Source organism: Catharus ustulatus, chromosome 2 (assembly GCF_009819885.2).
Source record: "Catharus ustulatus isolate bCatUst1 chromosome 2, bCatUst1.pri.v2, whole genome shotgun sequence".
NCBI lineage: Eukaryota > Metazoa > Chordata > Aves > Passeriformes > Turdidae > Catharus > Catharus ustulatus.
The window spans coordinates 93,807,453-93,827,526 of NC_046222.1; the positions used below are offsets into that span (position 1 = coordinate 93,807,453).

Sequence of the window (20,074 nt, forward strand, 5' to 3'; positions counted from 1 at the left end):
TCTGACAGGCAAGGAGACACAGAGGGATGGAGGTCTTCAAAATACTCGGGTGCTTGAGCTAGTGCTAATGGATAGCAAGAGAAGGCAACAGCAAGGTCAGTTCTGCTCTTCCACATCAAGGATAAAAGCTCATTTTTTTCTTGAGAAAAGAGCTCACCACACACCACAGTTCATCCACAGCACAGCTAAAGTTTTAACAGTTATTGCCCTTTTACAGCCTGCCTTTTAGGAGAAGGATTTTGTTGCAAAACCTGTCAAGGGTTATTGAAGCCAGATATTAAGAGATCAAATTAAGAGAGGCTTTCCCCTGCTACTTGGAATATATTTGGGATTGAGGGACAGTGGGTCTTCTTCAGCAAGATTCTTCTTAAACACCACAAAGCTAACTTGAGGCCTCTCTCTTCTTCCAAGAAGAATCTATGTTACAACTCCTATTATCAAGCAAAAAGATGTTGCAGCCCACAGCATGTTATACCCAAAACACTCCAGGACATTTTCATACGGGGCTTTAAATTAATTCCCCAAGTGGTATTCTCTGGCTTCTATGAGAATACTACTGGAGGTCTTCTGCACCAGGAAAAGGATGAAGTGGACAGCACAATGCAGACTGAAGAATAGAAACCACCATCTACTTCCTCATGATGAAGGAAATTCAGCCCAGCTAGGAGACTCTTACAACAGGAGTAGAAAAACTACTTGTTTAAAAAACACTTCTAGTTTAAATAGATAGGAGAGCTAGTTCCTAGCATAGCTGTTTGCAACATACAGGAACACCCATCACTACATTAATATGTAGTGTTTTTACAGAGAGATTAAACTATAAGAAAAATCAGAATAAGCTTTGAGAAGATGAAAAAGCAATAAAAGTTTGAAAACCCCAGCCCCTAATAAAAGCCAAGCTCACCTTGTTCCTATTACTAGAGAACACTTTTTCTATATTATCCACAGTATAGCAATAGAGTCAATAGAGGTAGATAAGTCACAAAATAACATGAAGACTACAACCTCAAATCTTCCCCAATATATTATAAAAAAATACACCACATTACCTTCAAAAATTCTTATGCTTGTCCTAGTCTGCACCTTACTGCAAGCTGCACTTAACCATCAACAAGCTGTATAATACCACTGTTTCTTCCCTAGGCCCAGAACCTTTTTATTAGCGGTACCAGGATAATTAATGAGTCATTTACACGTGTGCTTCATCTTCCTTCACCTAATCCCTGATTTGGGGCAAAATGAGGAAATACATTACAGCTGCTCAGAAGCAAATTGGCTGGGGTGAGGGGGAAGAAGGCAGGCTGTCTCCAAGAGCTAAGCCATAGCCACATTTCAGTCTCACTCTGACACTGCTAGTTCTGATTCCAGCTGGAGTATTTCTGTCTGTATCCTGTGTGTAAAAACAGTCCTCTCGTTCCTGCTGAAGCTTGATAAAAAAACTACATAAGGAAAATGGGCTTTGTAAATACATCTTTAGTTGGGTGGGAGGCAGAAACTGTGTTTTGTTTTAGATGTGTCCTGGGCAGAGTAATGCTTGACTCACACTGTGTCTCAGCCCCACCAAGTGATGTGATGGGGTTGCTCCTAAGATTCAGGCTTCTGCCCCCTCTTCTGGTAACTCTCGTCCAGATGGGGCTCAGGGTTTACTGCAGTTCTGGTGCTGAGGGTGCTTGGCTAGTTCCTCTTAGTTCACCTGGGCAAAAATCTCACCTCAGGCAAAGGAGTATTTTTGAGCAGCCTTCAAAGGAATTAGTGCTTATTTCCTGCTCATGCTCTTTCCAACCAGCAACATACAAGAGCCGTGAGTGTGAAAGGTATTTCAGCCACAGAAGACGACTATTTAAACCAGAGGGAAATCCCAGCAGCCCAGGCTCTAGCAAAATACTCAGATGACAAAACTGTCATGAACATTTCAACCTGCATTTGTGGCACTCACCTGCTTTTCCTACAAAGATGAGCACTGAATCTAAGCTGAGTGAGGCTGAGTTTCCTGCTACCTCAGGGCAATGAATAACCAGTATGGGACACCCTCTGCATGTCCAAATGCTCACCATAAAGACTGATGTCCTTTCAAAGCACAATTGTCCTTTTCTCCTAAATCAGAGGCAGAAAAGGTGGTTGTGCCTTCCCTTTGGTAACCTGGACTTAGCACAGGGAAAGTGGCCAGCCCACTTCAGAATAACTGGGTGTTAATGGGATGCCCGTGATCCTATAACATGTGGAAGGGAGGGACTTCAAAATTTTAATTTCAGGCCCTTGCTAGAGCTGAGACAGTCCTTCCTCCACATGCCCAAACACACTTTTAAGGCCTGCTGGCAGGTTCTTTAGTATTCTTTTTTGGGGACTGAGATCTGGGTGAGCATGCTGTCTGTTGATCTAGAGCAGGTCTCTTCGCTCTGCTACATGTCTTTCAGAAGCAAAAGATCTTTAAAAAGACCTGCTCAGTTCTTCGAAAAGGCAGGTCTAGCTACCTGTTAGTATTATGATAAACGTGATTCGTGCTTACTAAATTGTAACTGTATTAGCAAAATTGTTGCTTCATATCAATAGAAAATAATTGTTACAAAGCAAAATGGAAAAGGAAATGGCGAGACAAAGCAGATGGAATCCTCCAGATGTGGGAGTAGTAAAAGGATGTAGGTTTGATAAGCAGTATCTAGAAATAAAAAGTTTTGACCTTGGAATGGGCCAAATTGGGATGATTCCAGTCATGGGTCTTAGATAAGGCTTTATTGTGGGAACATACGCTTAATTACATAACCCCAAGCTTAGCTGTGCTTGTGCTAGCTGCAAGGTTACACAGCGGACACCGATGAAGACATAGAGCCTTCATCGGAAATAGGACCCCTGAAAGGATGAGAGAACCCTAACTACTAGTCGAGCATGCACAACACAACATAGTGATGTAGATTTTAGGAAGAGAAACTAGGAGGAGCTTTCCAGAAAATTATGTATTAATATGCATTAGCATACAGTATATAAGTGGGATTCTTGGTTTGATTATTTGGTACGTGTGGAAGGGCAGGCCCCTTCCCGTACTCCCAGTCAGTTTTGCTTATGCCTTATACAAGCCTCAATTATATTAAATTACTCACTGCCAAATTTTGTATATACTCAAATATATGTATCTAATATACTTTGTATTCATCTATATACAGTTGTTGCTATTAAAATTGCTGCTAAATTTAATCTTGTTGTTTAATAAATTGGACAAATAGAACATCATTCATAACAATATGGAATAGGGTGTGATCCCAAATGGATTTGGGTCACTGTATCTGACACACTTCTCAGTGTTTTCTGAGTGATACTTTAACACGGACTCAAAACTAAAATAAAGGCAACTATCAAGAGACAAATTTCCGGTAATATCAGTTGGCTATGATCCAATCATACCAATACTACAAGTACAGCTGATTATGCCTAGAAGAATAAATAATATAGGCTTGATTGCTTATTTTATTTTATTACATTACAGATCAGAGAAACAACATAAGATAAACCAGTGGGGAAATAAAGCAGGATATGAAATGCAAACAGATTTTAAAAAGGTTCGGTGAAGTGGAAGGAAAAGTTACAGGGAATCACAGAAAATGACTGGAAGGGACCACACGGAGTCATCTGTCCAACCTCCTGGCTCAAGCACGGTTTTTCTGTGTCGGGTTGGTGGGGCTTGGAGCAAACTGGTTTACTGGAAGGCGTGCCTGCTCAGGGCAGGGGGATTTACGATCTGTAGCGTGTCTTTCAGCACAAAGTATTCTGCGATGCCTTCAGCCGGCCCGTGAGGGCCCGAGGCCACCGGCACCATCCTTATTAGGCCGTGCGGGAAGCGGCGGCGGCTGCGCCCGCCCCGCCGGGAGCGCCGCCTCCTCCGGCCGCGCCGCGCCGCGCACGCCGGGACCGGCCCTGCCCGGCCCTGCCCGGCCTTCCCCAGCGCCGCTGCCCGGGCACGGCCCCGGCCCCGCCGGCACCATGCAGGTGAGCAGCCGCCGTGCCCCCGCGTCCCCGCGCCCGGCCGTGTGCCGGCGGTGCTGCGGGCCGGGTCCGGCCGGGCTGAGGGCTGGGGCCGCTCCCCGCGCTGAGGCCCCGCCGACAGCCGAGGCCCCGCCCGGCCGAGGGCCCGGGGCAGCCGCGCTGGGGACGGCCCGGGGTCGTGCCGCTGTCTCGGCTACGCCGCGGTGCTCGGCAGCTCCGTGGCTGGGCTTGTGGCAATTTGTTGGTTTTTCGGCAGCTACGGTGTTTATTTCACTATGTAGTGAGCGGGTGGGCGTTCCAGGCAGTGCATCAGAGTGTTAGTAAATGGTAGTAAATGCAGGGTCGAGGGAAAGGTGACCGCGGTCCGAGACAGGGGCAAAAACATAAATCTGGTGTTGTGTTTGCTGAGCTAGACTGTTCTTTTTCTTTATTTTATCATCCTTCTCCCCGTTTGTGCCCTACCCCTCCCTTCCTGTCCCCTATAGTCCATAGGTATTGGGAATTAGTCTGAGGAGAGATATGGTTATATGGCTGAACAGACCTGCTGTAAGGTGTACTGACATAAGCCATAGCAAAGCACTAGGTGCAGCAGGAAACTGTTCAGTCTCCAAAGTGGACCTAGGCCAGGATGGCAAGGAAGCACAATCAGCCTGTGGGTGCTTATCACTGAGATTTCTTGTGTTTTGAAAAATAAAATTGCCTGCTAAATAGGAAAATCTTATACTCAGCTTTTCAACAATACACAGGGGTGTATTGGCCTTGTTTGGCATGATTATTGCAAGTGTTTTGCAGTAAAATCTCAGCAATAGTCTAGCTATAGATTTAGATCTGAATCTTTAGCATTGGGCTTGGCTGACAGAGATGGCTTACTTTTCTCTAAGCATTTACATAGTAATTCTGACTTGAATCTAACAAGGAGACTTCCCATGCACTGAGAGCTAGGTCTGCAAGGTTTGTGTGTCTTGTCACTAGTGCTTCCTGATGCAGTGGGCATTGATTTGGTGGCCTGTCCTGCTGAGGGTCTGTAAGGAAGTCCTCTGGCTAGCATGCTTCTCTATCACCCAGCTAATACCCTCTCCTTTCCTTGCACTTAGTGAATGCAGCAATGGTTACAATGCTTAAAACTGGTACCTAACCAAGACCTTCTGTATGTGCTGTGAGTGGGATGGAATAAAACAAAGTCAGTCTTCAGGGTAGTGCAGGTCTGGGGCTGAAAAAAAGCCTTGGCGTCAGGAGGATTTGCACTGTGAGTTTCTGGCACCATCCATCCAGTTACCAGTTTAGCAACTGTGTTAAGTTCTGGAAGTGGTAATGTTCACAGTGAAGAAATATCATCCATTTGTTTTTCTTTTCTAGGATCCAAATAAAGACACAGAATGGAATGACATTCTGCGCAAGAAAGGTATCCTTCCTCCAAAGGAAAACGTGGAGGAACAGGAACGGGCAAAGGAAGAGGAGCAGTTTGCCATCCTTCAGAAATCTCTGGGTGAGTGACCAGCCAGCTCAGGCAGCAGCAGAACAAGCCTTGGAGTGGCTCCTGGGGGAAGCTTTTACAAAGAAATGACCAGCAGCAATGTTTCTATCCTTGTAGAGCAATGTGTCATTTTCCAGATCTGTAAGGATATCAAAGCTTCATCTGTGCAGGGTGATGAGCTGTTAGTGGTATCAAACAAATACATTCTTGAACACATGGGTTCTTCCAGCACAGGAAAGCTTTGTTCTTGTCAGCTCTGTATTTTTATGGAAGTAAAAACGTTTGAAAACTGAAACAAGAACCGTGCAAAGGGAGTCTGTCAGGTGAATGTGCATGTCTGTACTGCAGCTGCTAACCTTGAAAGCTCATGCAGGTAGTTGAGTGCTAGTCTAGGCAGCCTTCACCTCAGAGGCCGTTTCCATCTATATATCTAAAGCACAGAACAGTTCCTAAAAATCCGGTAGGATGATAGGTTGAGAAAGCTGGGGCTGTTCCGCCTGGAGAAGGCTTGGGGGAAAACTGTAGCACCTTCCAGTGCCAAAGGGAATGACAAAAGAGCTGGGGAGGAACTTTTTAGAATCATAGAATAGAATCATAGAATATCCTGAGTTGGAAGGGACCCACAAGGATCAGTTAAGTTTCAACTCCTAAGGGAAATTCCTACTTTATGAGACCGTGTAGTGATACATAAGACAAGGGAGAATGGCTTTGAGGTGGAAGACAGTAGGCTTAGTTTAGATATTAAGAAGAAATTCTTTGCTGTGAGGGTTGTGAAGCACTGGAACAGGTTGCCCAGAGAAGCTGTGCATGTCCCATTGCTGGAAGTGTTCAAGGCCAGGTTTCATGGGCTTTTGAGCAACATGGTCTAGAGGAAGGTGTCCCTGCCCTTGGCAGGAAGGGTTGGAGCTGGATGATCTTTGAGGTCCCTTTCAACCCAAGCCATTCTGTTATTCTAAGATAATATTTTAGAAGTTCCACCCCATACTTCCTATTAATCTGTCTTTAGAGTAAATAAATTCTGTTGGACTGATGAAAATTGGTGAGTTTTAATCCTGGAATCAGGTTTTTGCTGATTTGATGTTTCTTCCATTCTAGTGAAAACTTATGAGGACATGACTCTGGAAGAGCTAGAAGAGAATGAAGATGAATTTAATGAGGAAGATGAGAGAGCTATTGAAATGTACAGGTCAGAGCAGCTTGCAGAATTTGGCTTTAATGATAATTGGAGGATCTTTCTTTTATATGCTTTCAGATATTGTTGAAGAGAGGATGTTTTTAGGATGATGGAAAAAGAGGGTTGTGTTTCTGGTCTCTTGTGGAGCTTCTAAGTGTCTTTAAAAGGATAACTGTTTGAATTCAGTATCCTTTATCTACAACCCAGCTTTGCAGAAATAATGTGTACCTGCTGAGTGTATGACTGTGAGCTTTGAAAATCACCTCCATTAGTTCCTAATTTTTGTGTGAATGATGTTAAGGTGCTGCAGATTTGCATAATTAGTGTTGGTTTCCCTCTATCCCGTAACCTCTCTTATGGCTTTTTCCATTTAGATTGGTAGTGTATTTCCTGCAGAAGAAATGTCTAGTGAGGTCAGAAATGAAGAAAAAAAGCATTTAATGAAACATAGTTGTACTTCTTACATGTTGATGGTTTTAACCTACATTGCAAATAGAAGAGCATCTTCTGTGTCATTTTGCTTTTATTGCACTGGGGTTAGAAGAAGTTCGTAGTTTGTCTCCTAAGTCTAGGTTTCAGCTAGCTCCTTCAAGTGATGTTCTGTTGAAGAAATACATGTATTCACAAGATGTCTTTTTCCTTCCTGGGTATTCAGGCAGCAAAGATTAGCAGAAATGAAGGCAGCTCAAATGAAGAATAAATTCGGGGAAGTTTTGGAGATTTCAGGAAAAGATTATGTTCAAGAGGTTACAAAAGCTGGAAAAGGTATATGGGTAGTCTTACACCTCTACAAACAAGGGTAAGAATTTGTTTTTGATCATTAAACCTTGCACTGTCAATAGCTGAAAATGCTCCAAGGTAAATGTGTACTTGTTGTGGAACTAAGGACTGATTCAGGAGTTCTTAGAAATAAAAACAAATCAATAATTTCAATACTGTTGAGTCTTGAATAATTTCAAGACTGCTGAACTTCATCCTGGAATGATGTTATCATTAAGTGGTTTTTTTACACATCTATACAATACAGCAAGATGTGTACCATACAGGCTTCCATAGAAGTGACTGCTGCCACTGAAATATCCAAGCTTTGGAAATTATTCTGGATTAAATGCAAGGGGCTGTGAATAGGAAGGATCAATGTGTATTTAGCTGGATTTCTAGTGGCATACAAACAGAGTGAGCAAGATTTCCAGTCGTGTCATCATGACAGAAAACCTTGTCAAAAAGGTCTGTTACATTGCTAGAATTTTTTTTGAAGGGTTATAAATACTTGCTGTTGTTCTCCGTCTCTAGTTGCCTCACAGGTGTTGATCATCATTTGCATACCTTCTTCCAGGAGCAGCTTTGCTTTCATTTTGCCCTTGCTCATGCAATCTCCAAGCATCTTAAATTCATAAACTATTTTCCCTGAATATGAAGGGGGTAGAGGGGAAAGTTTCACTACTAATATATTGGACAAAAAACCCACCACACACCAAAATCTCCAGTGGTGCTGATCTCCTTTGAATGCTGTAATACTGGACAACAAAAGTATTCAGAAGTTGCTTCTGGTACTTTTGTCTTTCCAAAAAGTCATTAATCTGATATTTCTGACTTTCTACTGGAGCTATTTACTTTGTTTTAAAGTTTTCTCCTTATGTGTGTCTGTTGTTGTTCTTCACAGAATTCCACTCTGTGCCTTAATAAATCAACATATGAGCGGGCTTGCAAAGAAGTTCAGAGATGTGAAATTTATCAAAGCTATCTCTACCACCTGCATTCCCAACTACCCTGATAAGAATCTGCCCACGATATTTGTGTACCTGGAGGGAGACATCAAAGCTCAATTCATTGGGCCTTTGGTGTTTGGAGGCATGAACTTGACAAGGGATGGTGAGTGTCTGCATCTCTGCTCTTCCAAAGGAAAAGCAAAATTCTTTTGCTGGGAATGAGAGAAATTAGGCTTAGGAGGAGAAGAGAGGTACTGAATATGATATTAGATTTTTTTTCACCCCTATGGCTCAACCACATAGCTATCTAGTAAAAGCAGTGATAAGCCAACACATGGATATTTGTCTTGTGTGTGCAAGTATTTATGTCCTGTGTTGGGTGAAACCAATTTTTCTGGATATATTAAAGGGTAAACAGTACCCATGCATGTTCTTAGGTTGTCTTGGATATGAATGACTGCCCTTGCCAGCAGTGACATGATAATTTGTGTACTTTCCTGCTGGATTGTAGGGCTCCTTGTTTAATTTTTGGGATGATGGCGTATGTTTGTCTGTTATCCCTGACTGAGTCGGCTTAATTCAGTCATCAAAGAAAGCTGTGTACTGAAATTCTTGCACTTCTTTTTTTATGCCCTTCTTCCTTCCTTCTCCCCTAAGCACAGGTGCCTTCCACTGGAGAATAAAGTATGAGGTCATGTTGATTATTCTGTAACGTCTGAAAGAAATTAGATTTCATGATAGGATTGTCAGCAGGAGTAGGAGAAAGGTTTCAACTGAATGTGTTGTATTGACTTTCTACCACGTCTAGGAAGCAATCCAGTCCAATTTGGGCCTACTGCTAGTGGCGAAGTCTCTCTTTACTGTCTTAAGGAACTAATATTTAATATGTGATGTGGAGGCAAAGGGGTGAATTCTATTTACAAGATACATCCCCGGAAAATACCTATAATTCAGATGCGTAAATGACATTTCCACAATTTTTTTGCCCTTTGTTATATTTATTCCCTGCCTCTTCTGATTGTGATGAGCTCAGTATATGATGGGAGCAGCTGTAATGTATGAGCAGTATTCTTTCACTGGTAATAGATGTGCAAACATGCCTTCTGCCTTTAGAAGGAGGTTAGAATTCACTTTCACTGGGAGAGTTTCTTCTAAAGCTGCTACTCTGTATCCATCACCTCTTGTCTCCATCACTTCTTGGTTGTAAGGTGACCAGGGTGGCACTGGGGATGTCACTGATGGGTGCAGAGCAGTACCCTGACCTTTGTGCCCTGAGCCGAGACCAGTGCCAGCACTAAAGATTGGGAAAGGAGGGCTTGGCTGGAGCAAGTGTGGTAAACAGAGCAGGAGCTTGGATCTGGGCAGGAAAGAAGGGGAGGAGGGCCCTGGTGTGGTGGTGGTGGTGGTGGGATGGTAAGGAAAAATCACCTGGGGAGCCAGGGGTGGACTTTCTGCAGTTTGCGTCCCTACATTCATGACTCTTGTTCTGCACTGCACAGAATTGGAGTGGAAGATTTCTGAGTCGGGTGCCATCAAGACAGACCTCGAAGAGAACCCCAGGAAGCAGATCCAGGACCAGCTCATGTCCTCAATCAGGGCCTGTGTCCCAGCCAGAGGGGAGAGTGACTCAGAGGATGACTAATTCCTGCGGCTGCATCCGGATTGATGCAGTGCACTTGCAGCCAGTGTTCCCACCTCAGGCACTGGAGACACTCCTCAAGGCCTTGCTGAGCCCCACAGGGGGAGCCTTTCAAGACATTCTTTCTAGAAACCTCTAGAAACTAAAACATTTCTGTTTTTTAAAAATTGCAGCTTCACTTAAGATGCTGAAAGACACTTTGTATAGTGAAGCCTGAGTAAATCTTACTCAAAAGTTTTAAAATATAGACATGAGTGCAAACAGGTCTCTTGTTATTATTTTCATAGTAAATTGCTACTTCTTAAAAAAATTTGAAATATGAAGTGGTCTTAAGTGCACTGTTTTTAACAAGCTTAAATGGTACAAATCAAATCTAAATAGCTGGTCTTAAATAATTGCTTACGGCACTTAAATCGGCCATCTCTTAGCCCACTGTGCTCAGACCTCTTGACAGCCTGGACTTCACAGAGAGCTAGGGGAGGGTATCTACAATGTGGTGCTTCTGAAGGTCCTCTGCAGGGAAGTGCTTGTACCAGACTGACAACATGATGCTATAAGCTGGGATTCCAGGTATCTTGAGAGAGGCCTTAGGGATGGCCAGCCTCTCCTGGGAGCTACTGAGTCCAGAACTCCACTTTTGAGTTAGCAGCACTACTTTGCCTTTCACAAGGGCTGAACTTCCTGCACCATCTTGTCTACTAATTGCAGAATAAAATTCAAGATGGTAGTGCTCAAGTGTGAGACTGCTGATTTCTTCAGCCACGTCACAAGTCAGGTGTTCCTACAGTAGTGCCATTGCCAAATGGGAGGGAGGATGATGTTTGAGGAACTGACATATTGCTATATTAAAGACTTCAATTTTCCAGCTACAGTAATAATAACTGAAGCCTTAGAAGGGCATAAACTTAAATACCACCTTGATTTTAGATCTTGGAGCTGCTTGATTATTTTGGGTTGGATTTAATGTCCACCTACACTTTCAGTTGGTCTACACTCAGACTAACAATCTCCAAGAGCTTTTGCTAATGAGGCTATCCCAATGACATTTTGTTATATTGCTGATGGATTCTGTGGGTGGATGGTACAGAATGCAATACTCAATAAGCAGTGATAATTTTCAAGTTTTTTTATTAGTTTGTAGTGACTTTCACGATTCCTGCACTCTGAGACAAATCTGTGTATAGTCCAAACAGCAACTAATTGATGCAGAGCTTTCTCTTTGAGATGTGAATGGTGATTTGTCTCCTTTCTTTTCTCTTACGTGTTTTTTGGCAGAATAGCTAAAATATTAATCTTGTACAAGTAAGCCAAATGCAACACAATAGAAGCTGATAAATCCTGAATATTATTACATAGCAGCACTCTTCTCGTGACATGGGACTCTCCCAAATGCTATCAGACTTGATGCTTCACTGTGCTCACCTACAACTTCATACAGTCTAGGAAGAGGACAACGCTTCCTCCTTGTAGAAGCCTGCATTGCATATTTTGCTTATCTTTTACTTGTTCAGACTAAGTTGTGCTTTTGAGTGACCTCTGATCACATTGACTGCATTCCTTTTTGGGGAAACTAGAGAAGCTAGGGCTGAATAAAAAGAGAGGTGGGACTTCAGACTGTTTACTTAAGTCTCTTCTTCCAGCAAGGTCTTAAAAACCTAGCTGCCTTCCCCTTTTGTGTGTGGTGTAATGGGGTTTGTGAGCTCTTGGACCACTGAGGTCCTGGCGAGGACCAGGGCTTTGTATGGGTTGTCCCAGGCTGCTTAGCTGTGGGGAATGATAATGATGAGATAATGAGATAATGTGAGAATGATAACTGGGGCACCCCCAGGTAATAGTTTTGTTTTTCCTCGAAAAGAAGAGGACCTGATCTGCCTGGAAGGTTTACACAGGATACCTAGAAGGGGAGAGTGCCTGCTCCCTGCTGTCAGGGCTACAGCAGGGGCTGCCTTGCAGTCTCATACGCAGCTGTATTTTGGAACAGCAGTTTGGGAGAAATGGGAGACCTTTTGATCTCTATCTTTTATCCTCAACTGCCTAACCTGCTGAAATGTTGGAGGATGCCATGCTGAAAGGGGCAGATGTGAGAATCATCACAAACCAGAAGAGGCTGAATATCCTGCCCATATGATGAGACCCACATGGCACATCATTTCAAATGCTATCTGTGCTTCGCACTCTTTGCTAGGTGTGAAAACAGGTTTTCTGTAACTTTATTATTTTTCCTGCCAATCATATTGCCGTGCTCAAGGCCTTTTGTAGAAATTAGGTCTCTGCAGGAAACAGATAATGAGGTCTGTTTAACCTTTTGGCAGAGCAGGAGCTGTGGAAAGACAGTTAAGGGAATGAGCTTTAGCTTGAAAGAAAGCTGGCTGCTCAATAGCAAACCAAAACAGGCAATTAATATACATTGCAGAAAGGGGCAATATAATGGGAAAAAATAACTGGAGAGCGTGAACTCTCATTTGCCAAGGCTTGGGGCACTGCTGCTAAATGCACTATCAATATTTTTGCAGCCTGTCAACAGTTAGTGTCAGATCAATGTTCGCTTTTCATCAGTGTGAGAGGGGTCTTTCTGTCAGCTATCATGGGAGAAATCAGAGGCAGTGATCCTGTAAACAGTGCTGAGGGTTGTGTGAGTTACTGTCCTGCATACTGCTGTGAGAGCATCTCTGACTCATCCCACACTGCAGCCGTGCCAGTGGGTGGTGGGAGGGGGAAAAGTAACCCTGGGCTATCGACAGGGGCATGTGATTTGCTATTAGTGGACAGTCACTCTGGAGTTCTCTGTATGAAATAGAAGTGCACCATTAGAAATAAAAAGAATTCATGGTGCAAGTCTGAGGTCTGCTGCTTAGCTAGGCCATGTGAGCAGTTGCGTTAGTTCATGGCAGGCTGCCCTGATCTGGACAAGTTAACATTGTAATTTTTTTCCCCATCAAATCTTGTATTCACAAGATAGACTCACCAAACCTGCAGGGCAGTGTTTTACATCAATTTCACGTGCAGAGGGAGAGCCAGGCGTTGTGCAAGCAGGGCAAAGCCATGGTTAAGCCGCCGGTTCTCCAGGTACTGAATCCAGCCAGGTCCCACAGTCAGGAAGCCATACATAGGTAGAAGCATCTGCAGGACTGTGACTGCAGAAGATGAGATGAGGGAGAGTCTTGGATGGCTGTGCTGTCCTGTACCTGTTTTAGCCAGGTCCTACTTTCCCAGGGCTCAGCTCAGCCTCTCCTGCCTCTTCCTTGTGGCTGTCCTATCACTCATTTTCCCAAATATGCTCAGGTGGATATTTGTTTGGCCTTGTTGCTGGGAGTAATTTAACTTAGGTGAGAAAACTCACTATGAGAAAGCTGGATGTGTGCATCCAGCTCTGTTGGATCAGAGCACAGGATGGGCTCTCAATGCTAAGCCACAACTTAGCCTGACATCTGAACACTGGTGTTTGTCTCTGTAGAGTTCATGGAGAAAGGTGTTCTGATCTGAGTGATTCTCATGGAAATTATGGTGCACTTTTTATTCCTGTTCTAAAAACTCAAGTTCAGAATAATTTGTCTTTATGCTCTGGGAATCTGGGGAAGTTAATCTACTTCACAGGCAATGAGAAATGAAACTTCTAACAGAAATGTCAGTAACTTGGTTTGGAGTAGCTCTTTTGCAAAGAGGGTAAAATCCCTCACTATTTTATGAACAGTTTGCTGCGTATTTGTTGGGATTGGATCATGTCTAAAGAAACTTTACTCTCACTGAGATCAAAGGCGAATGCTTCCCTCTCATTGCTAAAACTAACATATTCCCTGTCAATTGTTTGGAAGGCAGTTGAACTCATTTCTCATTTCTTATTACAGCCCATTATAAATCACTCCTCATTTCAATCTTATTTAGTTAATGCAGTCATCAAAGGCTTGTAGGAGGCATGAAGTATTTTATTGATGTATTTAGCTCTTCACAGAATTAAAAAGATGTATTGAACATCTTAGGTCTGTTTGCAGATGGCTCTTGTGATGCAGGAAAAAACTTCATTCCCTCCTGTAGAAGGCAGAACCATTAAAGAATTAAAACCAAGCAGCAAGAGACTCTCAGCAAGAGACTCTCTCCAGGCTTCTGTGGGAGACTGATGAACAATATGACTTGTTTTCATATACCATGTTAAAAATATCATCTCTTGACAATATGCCAAATTTTTCAGGACTTCATCATAATAATTTGAATTTACAGAGCTGACTGAAAAAACTGAGGTCTGATAAAAATGTCAGGAAAAATATGAAGTAATTCTGAAGTTGTTTCTATTTAACACTTCAAAAGTTAAGTAAGGAAGAAACTATGTGATTGATCTAAGGCAGAACAGTCCACATAAAAGTTATTAATGGACAATGAGATGTATGTAATTATGCGTATTTGTAAGCCTCTGCTGCAATATGTCTCCTATAATGAGTCATTCCAGTATTCCATCAAACACAAAGCTGATTCTTGTAAAGGCAAAACTTACAGCATTTACTCGTGAGAGCAAGTCTTGGATTTTCAGACAGCCATTGCCTACCCCCACAGAAACTGACTCATGCTACAGCATCCTGATCCTCCTCCCCTCAATATCCACGGGAATACTTTCATTTACAAGGAGGGCAGCAAAGCCAGTTACTGAATTCCTTGCTTGACTACAGCTTATCCTTCTGTGATACAGACCATTTGAGGGTGTTGGGAAACTCCATTAATTACCTGTCCATATGCAGATAATTTCTGTTAAGCTGAAAGTACGGATATCCTGGATCCTCCAAGCTGATTTTCACTTCCTGTGGTTTAGTTGTTGGCCTCAGGTGATTAGAAGAGAAGTTGTGAGGGTTGCCTCCATGGTAGAGAAGCCCAATAACAGACACTTGCAAAGATCTGTCACGACATTAAGGCATCAACTACAGCCTTTAACAAGAAAGTGCTAGTGATAGAAGGGTGCAAAGTTTTGTGGGATGTAGCAAAACCAGGAGAATATGCAAAATGTCGAGTTGGGTTTCATGTCTGGTAAACAACCCCAGACTCCTCCAGCTGAGGTGCATTCACTCTATGTCTACCTGGAAAATTTAATAGTCCTGAGCAATGGGATGTGAACCAGATCTGGTGGGGTGAACGAAGGCCAGATCAAAAGTCTCATCCTGGAAGAGGTTGAAGAAGTTTTTTTTGGTCTTCCTTGTCCCCTGAGACAAAAGTGAAGGCAAGAGCCCTTGAAACAGTGGGAGAGATGAAGGGCAAAACGCACAGACAGGATAAAAGGAGCTCAGATAGGAAGCTTAAAAGGGAGTCTGACCATTGCTAGAGAAGGGTAAAGGTGAAGGTGAAGAACATAAAGAAAAATTTTAAAGCTTGCATTATGATAAAGATTCAGGAATATTTGGTGCTGGCGTAGACTGAGAGAAGCACTGTTCTTAAAAGATGGACTTTGTGTATGAAGCCGCAGACTGTGCAGGACAGCAGAGTGGATGGCAGCATTAAATCACAGAGGAAATTTCATGCAGAACCATGAAAACTTTCCTTACTAGAGTGTATAGGAATAAAAAAGGTAAAGATGCATGCTCTGATCCACAGAGAAATGTTGGGGGGGTGAGCAAGTGAGCGCTAAGAGCAGAAATCAGGCAGGTTTTCAATAAGTAAAATTGATTTGTAAAAAAATAATCGTGCAATTCAAAGGTATTGTTGTATTATTTGCCTGCTAATAAGTTGTCTTTAGCATAAGCTCAGGAAAAGCTATGAATCTTTCAGGTGAGAGGCACTGTTTATATACAGTTTTACAAGACACAATAAACACTAGCTACTGGTGCATGTTACAGATCCATCCCAGTGGGTAATGCGGGTTTTCTCTCTACATTATGATGTCAAATGCTATTTTCAGTTTAAAACCACTATTACTCTGTCACTGATTTTCAAAGTTAGCTGCTGCCCTATGTATTTGTGTTGTATTATAAAAGCCATAAATTAAAAAACTTTAAAATTATAAAAATCAGTTTCAATTAAAATACAGTTGAGTAGCAATCTCATCTCTGGTTTATCAGTAGCAATCCCATATTGAATGCAGCTAGAAAAGGGAGAAGGAGGAAAAAACATCTCTTTGTGCTTTTACTGACAAGTAGCTGACACTTCAGGCTTCAAAACCTCAGGTGTCTCCTGGTGACAAAATGGTGACCAAGTGTTTTAGTGACCCCTCTGCAAAACACACAAACCCCTGTCCTCTTCTCCTGGCGGTAGGATAACCAGTGAGCACATGGACATTCTCCCAGTAAAAATGCCAGCATGCTTCCGTCACTCTGGGCTTCAATCAGGGGAAAATCTTTATCATCAAAGCCACACCAGCTGTAGCTGCCACTCAAATCTGTGTAAAACACATGACATTCCTTACAGAGTTATCCAGGAAACAGGATCCTGGCTTGTGCATCATGCACCTTGTTCTGAAATGCAGATAGTGCCCTGGAGATCCAGGTGCTCAGCTGGATACAGGCAGGAGGAGAGTTTTTTGCAGTCTCAGCTTTCCTCCATAGAGATCCTGTCAAAAGGCCCAAGCAGTTTTCCCTGGTACAAAGGACCCCTTGGAATGAGGCACCTCCATGCTGTGACAGAGGAGTTGCATTGTCCCCATCCAGGGTTGGTGCATTTCACTCCATTACCCCATCAAAGGGGAGTAAATACAAACCAGAGTGAGGGAGGATGAGACCCTGGTTGAGAGCAAGCACCTGGTGGGATACTCAGGGCCACCAGGGAGTGCTTGGAGTCACTGGGTCACCCTGCAGCTTTGCTGTCAGGGAGACAGAAACTTACCTGGAGCAGACCATCCCACATGAAGGAGATGATTTAAAAGAGTGTTGATGGCAAAATAATGTGGAAATCCTGAGAATGGTGGGGGGCCTGATCTGTCATGTACCTCTGCAGAAGGACTCCCAGGCTGCTGTGGTACACATTGCTCTGTGTTTTAGGCAGGACATACTAATAGATGAGGCATGGAAATGGGATTGGCTTCTCCTCTTATAACTGTGGCAGCCCTTCCTTACACAAACAATGGGTCTCATATTCCTCACCAGGAGAATTCATGTTCCTATTTACTGACCATATATTGGTATTTCAAGTTTTTCTGTAATTATATCTGCAGTGAGGTATGAAGCCCTGTGTGAGGGCAATTGCTAAACTAGAGTAGTTGTTGGTTTGTCTATTTATCTATCTGTGCCAGGTTTTCCTGCACAAAAATTCCCTACTGTTCCTGTACTTGCTGTGAGTCTGCATGGCTTCCAGCATATGCAGATAGTCTGTGAATAAATGCTGCTATGCCTTTTGTTAAAGAACTAAAACTTCTGTAGAACTTTGTCAATCCTGATTTCCCATTTTACTTATTTCATTGTGATACAGCTGGCTTTCTCCTTTAAATATACTTAATGAATGTCCTGGGCAGACAAAAAGGAAAAATGTGCTGGTCCAGAAAGCAGTTCAAATCTTATCATTGCTTGAGGACTGCTGTTTATGGATACTTCATTCAAGGGCTTGAATTCTACTGTAATTTTCATGAGAGGCAGGAAGGGTGAGCAAGTTCTGCAATATCATCTCTCACAAGCGTGCCAGACACAAGTAACTGCAATTGTGCACAAGATGGCAGTGTTCTCCACTAAAAGAACCTTTCCCTCTTTCCTTCCTTCCTTCCTTGCTAAAGTCTGCCTGTGTACTATGAGACATAATCGGGCTTCAGTAAAATACCAGTGGCAGCACTTGAGGTGTTCAGTTCTACTCTGTGAATTCAGAGAGTGAGATACACATGCCATTTGTATGTTCAAATGTGAATGCACCTGGCAGCAGCTTGTTGTTTCTGCATTCTGACCTATTAGTGCACTTAAACCTAGTGTCTAGATGATTAACTTTGTAAGACTGTTCTTTGGGAAGAATAAATCTGCACCATGTTGGTCACAAGAGCTGACTGTAAACACTTCTCATTCACTCATCACTACAGATCCATTTGTCTTCAACAAAAACATCACATCTAATCGGTCTCCAGAAAGAACCTGGATCCAAATCCAGAATACTGAGGTGCAAGCTTGACCTGTCTGTAGCAAGGCAGGTGCATCCCAATGTATGAGACGTGGAAGTTTTCAGGGGACTGCAAGTTCCTTGTGGCTGCTCCTGTCTGACGTGAGATCATTCACACGCCTTTCTGTAGAATCATCTACACTCCTCTGGAGAAACACCTGAATTCATAGATTGCTTTCACTGTGCGAGCAACATGGATTATGCATCAATACTCACATGATTTACGGAGTAGAGAGCACCATGGACACCTCTAGACTGAGAAAACCATCTTGAGTTAAGAATGTGAGAGCTAGTGCCGCTAAGAAAGACGCAGAAACTTAAAAACAAACAAACAAAAAAAGTTGCATTGATTAATGGTTTTGATTGTAAAGAATATTCATAAATAGCAATCCAAATTGATCAGGCACATATATGAGAGTGCCTTCAGGGATCTTTGATTTTCTCATCAGACTCAGAAGAGTCCCTGGCTTGGCATTGCAGGTACCAATCGGGGTGGGTGGCTGCCACCTCAGTGGAGAGACACCCTGGCAGGAGGCATGAGAGCACCTTCCTGCTCCCTGTGCAGTCCTGTGCATTGCTCAGTAATGAGGTTTAGGCACCCTCCATCTGCATGAACAGTGGCGCATAATCGTTTGAGGAGCTTTTCAGTGTCTATCCCTCATAAGCAGACCAGGTGTGATTTTAGCCCTAATATGGTGCCTCTTATAAAGTTTTTATCCCAACTTTCTGCTACAGATGGTGGTTCAGCTTTTCTTCATGGGTTCACTTTCCTCTGATCTTTCCAAAGACACATTTTTTCATAACAGTATTGCTTTGAAACTTTGTTTACAGTTGAAGTCAAACACTATTTTTTATGGCTAAAGACCCATCAAATACGATGATGAGGGAAAAAATAAAACCTGGACAGTTTAGAAATAAGAGCTGGGCTCTGGCTGGGCACACTAAGAAATAGCCAAAGAGAGCCCTTCTAGAACTGCTGGAGCACACATCATTCCATTAATAATGAGAGTAACAGGGTAGGCATCATATCTTACAGACAAGGGAGGATGTATGGTCTCTCAAGTCTTAGGATCAAATGCTGAGCTTTGCAGAGCAGTAGTATTGTTCTGTGAGATTTTGGGGTTCTGTGTCTTGGTTGTTTGTTTATTGCTTGGATTGTGGATAGACACTCAGAACAGAATAAAAAAACACTTTACTAAGGTGTAACTGAAGTTCCTTGAAATGGAATGTCCACTTCTCCTTCAGAGCCCTGCCCAAGTGGGATTCTGCAGTTTAGATTTCCAAGCTTAGTTTCCTAATCTGAAGTAGGCACAATCCACAATTTATACTGTTCAGGTGGAGCAGAAGGGCTCTTCAAGGGCATATGCATGGCATGGGTGTCCACAGCGTGTCAGGAAATTTCTGGATTTGGGTGTGTGCCGTGCCCACACCAGCCTATGGCCTGTGCCCACAGGCAGAGCACCCCACACATCTCTATTCCTGTATGTGATTGACATTCAGTTATTAGAACCTCCATAGAGCTTTTCAAACCTTAAATAACCCAGCCTCATAATCACTCTGGGAGGTAATTAAGCTGCCTGGTTATCAACAGTAGAACTGAAATGTGGAGTTTGGATCTAAATTTTGGATGAGACATCCTCTTTTTTTGCAGGTCAGGTCGCAAAACATTAATACAAGTAGTGTGGAGCAGGATCTCTGCTTCTAATCATATCTCAACATCAATACTTGGGTTAGATGCTTAGGAAGTTCTGATATCCCAGTCCAGTTCTCAGAACATCTTCCTGTAAGGCAGAATCCCAATGTATCTTGTTAGAAAAATTAACAGAACAGGATATACCCAGATCATGGTAATTTGGAGAACATCACAGGCATGTTTCCATGTCTCAATGCACTGTTAGTGTCTCGCTTTGTATCAGCTTTTAGCATAATCTGTGATGCACTGAATTTTTTTTCTTTTCCTTTTTCTTCTTTTTTTTCTTTTTTTTTTTTTTTTTTTTTTTTTTTGCCATGGCAACCTCACTATGGTGATTTCAGGGTTAGGGAGCTTTATATTTATC

The 20,074-nt window shown here is 42.8% G+C and overlaps 1 protein-coding gene across 1 annotated transcript; it reads left to right on the top strand.

Annotated features, from left to right (window-relative positions):
- The first annotated feature begins 3,912 nt into the window (after positions 1 to 3,912).
- On the top strand, positions 3,913 to 10,227 carry PDCL3 (phosducin like 3). The gene is made up of 6 exons (XM_033053126.2): positions 3,913 to 3,978; positions 5,332 to 5,461; positions 6,545 to 6,635; positions 7,279 to 7,422; positions 8,287 to 8,495; positions 9,832 to 10,227. The coding sequence occupies exons 1-6, from the start codon at positions 3,973 to 3,975 to the stop codon at positions 9,972 to 9,974; spliced, it is 723 nt and encodes a 240-aa protein (XP_032909017.1). The 5' UTR covers positions 3,913 to 3,972; the 3' UTR covers positions 9,975 to 10,227.
- The last annotated feature ends 9,847 nt before the right edge of the window (positions 10,228 to 20,074 follow it).

Bases quoted from the DNA above. Each gene is read 5' to 3' on its own strand.
- PDCL3 (XM_033053126.2), top strand. The intron at 5,462-6,544 runs GTGAGTGACCAG...CTTCCATTCTAG, and splicing joins CATCCTTCAGAAATCTCTGG to TGAAAACTTATGAGGACATG. The intron at 7,423-8,286 runs GTAAGAATTTGT...TGTTCTTCACAG, and splicing joins TTACACCTCTACAAACAAGG to AATTCCACTCTGTGCCTTAA.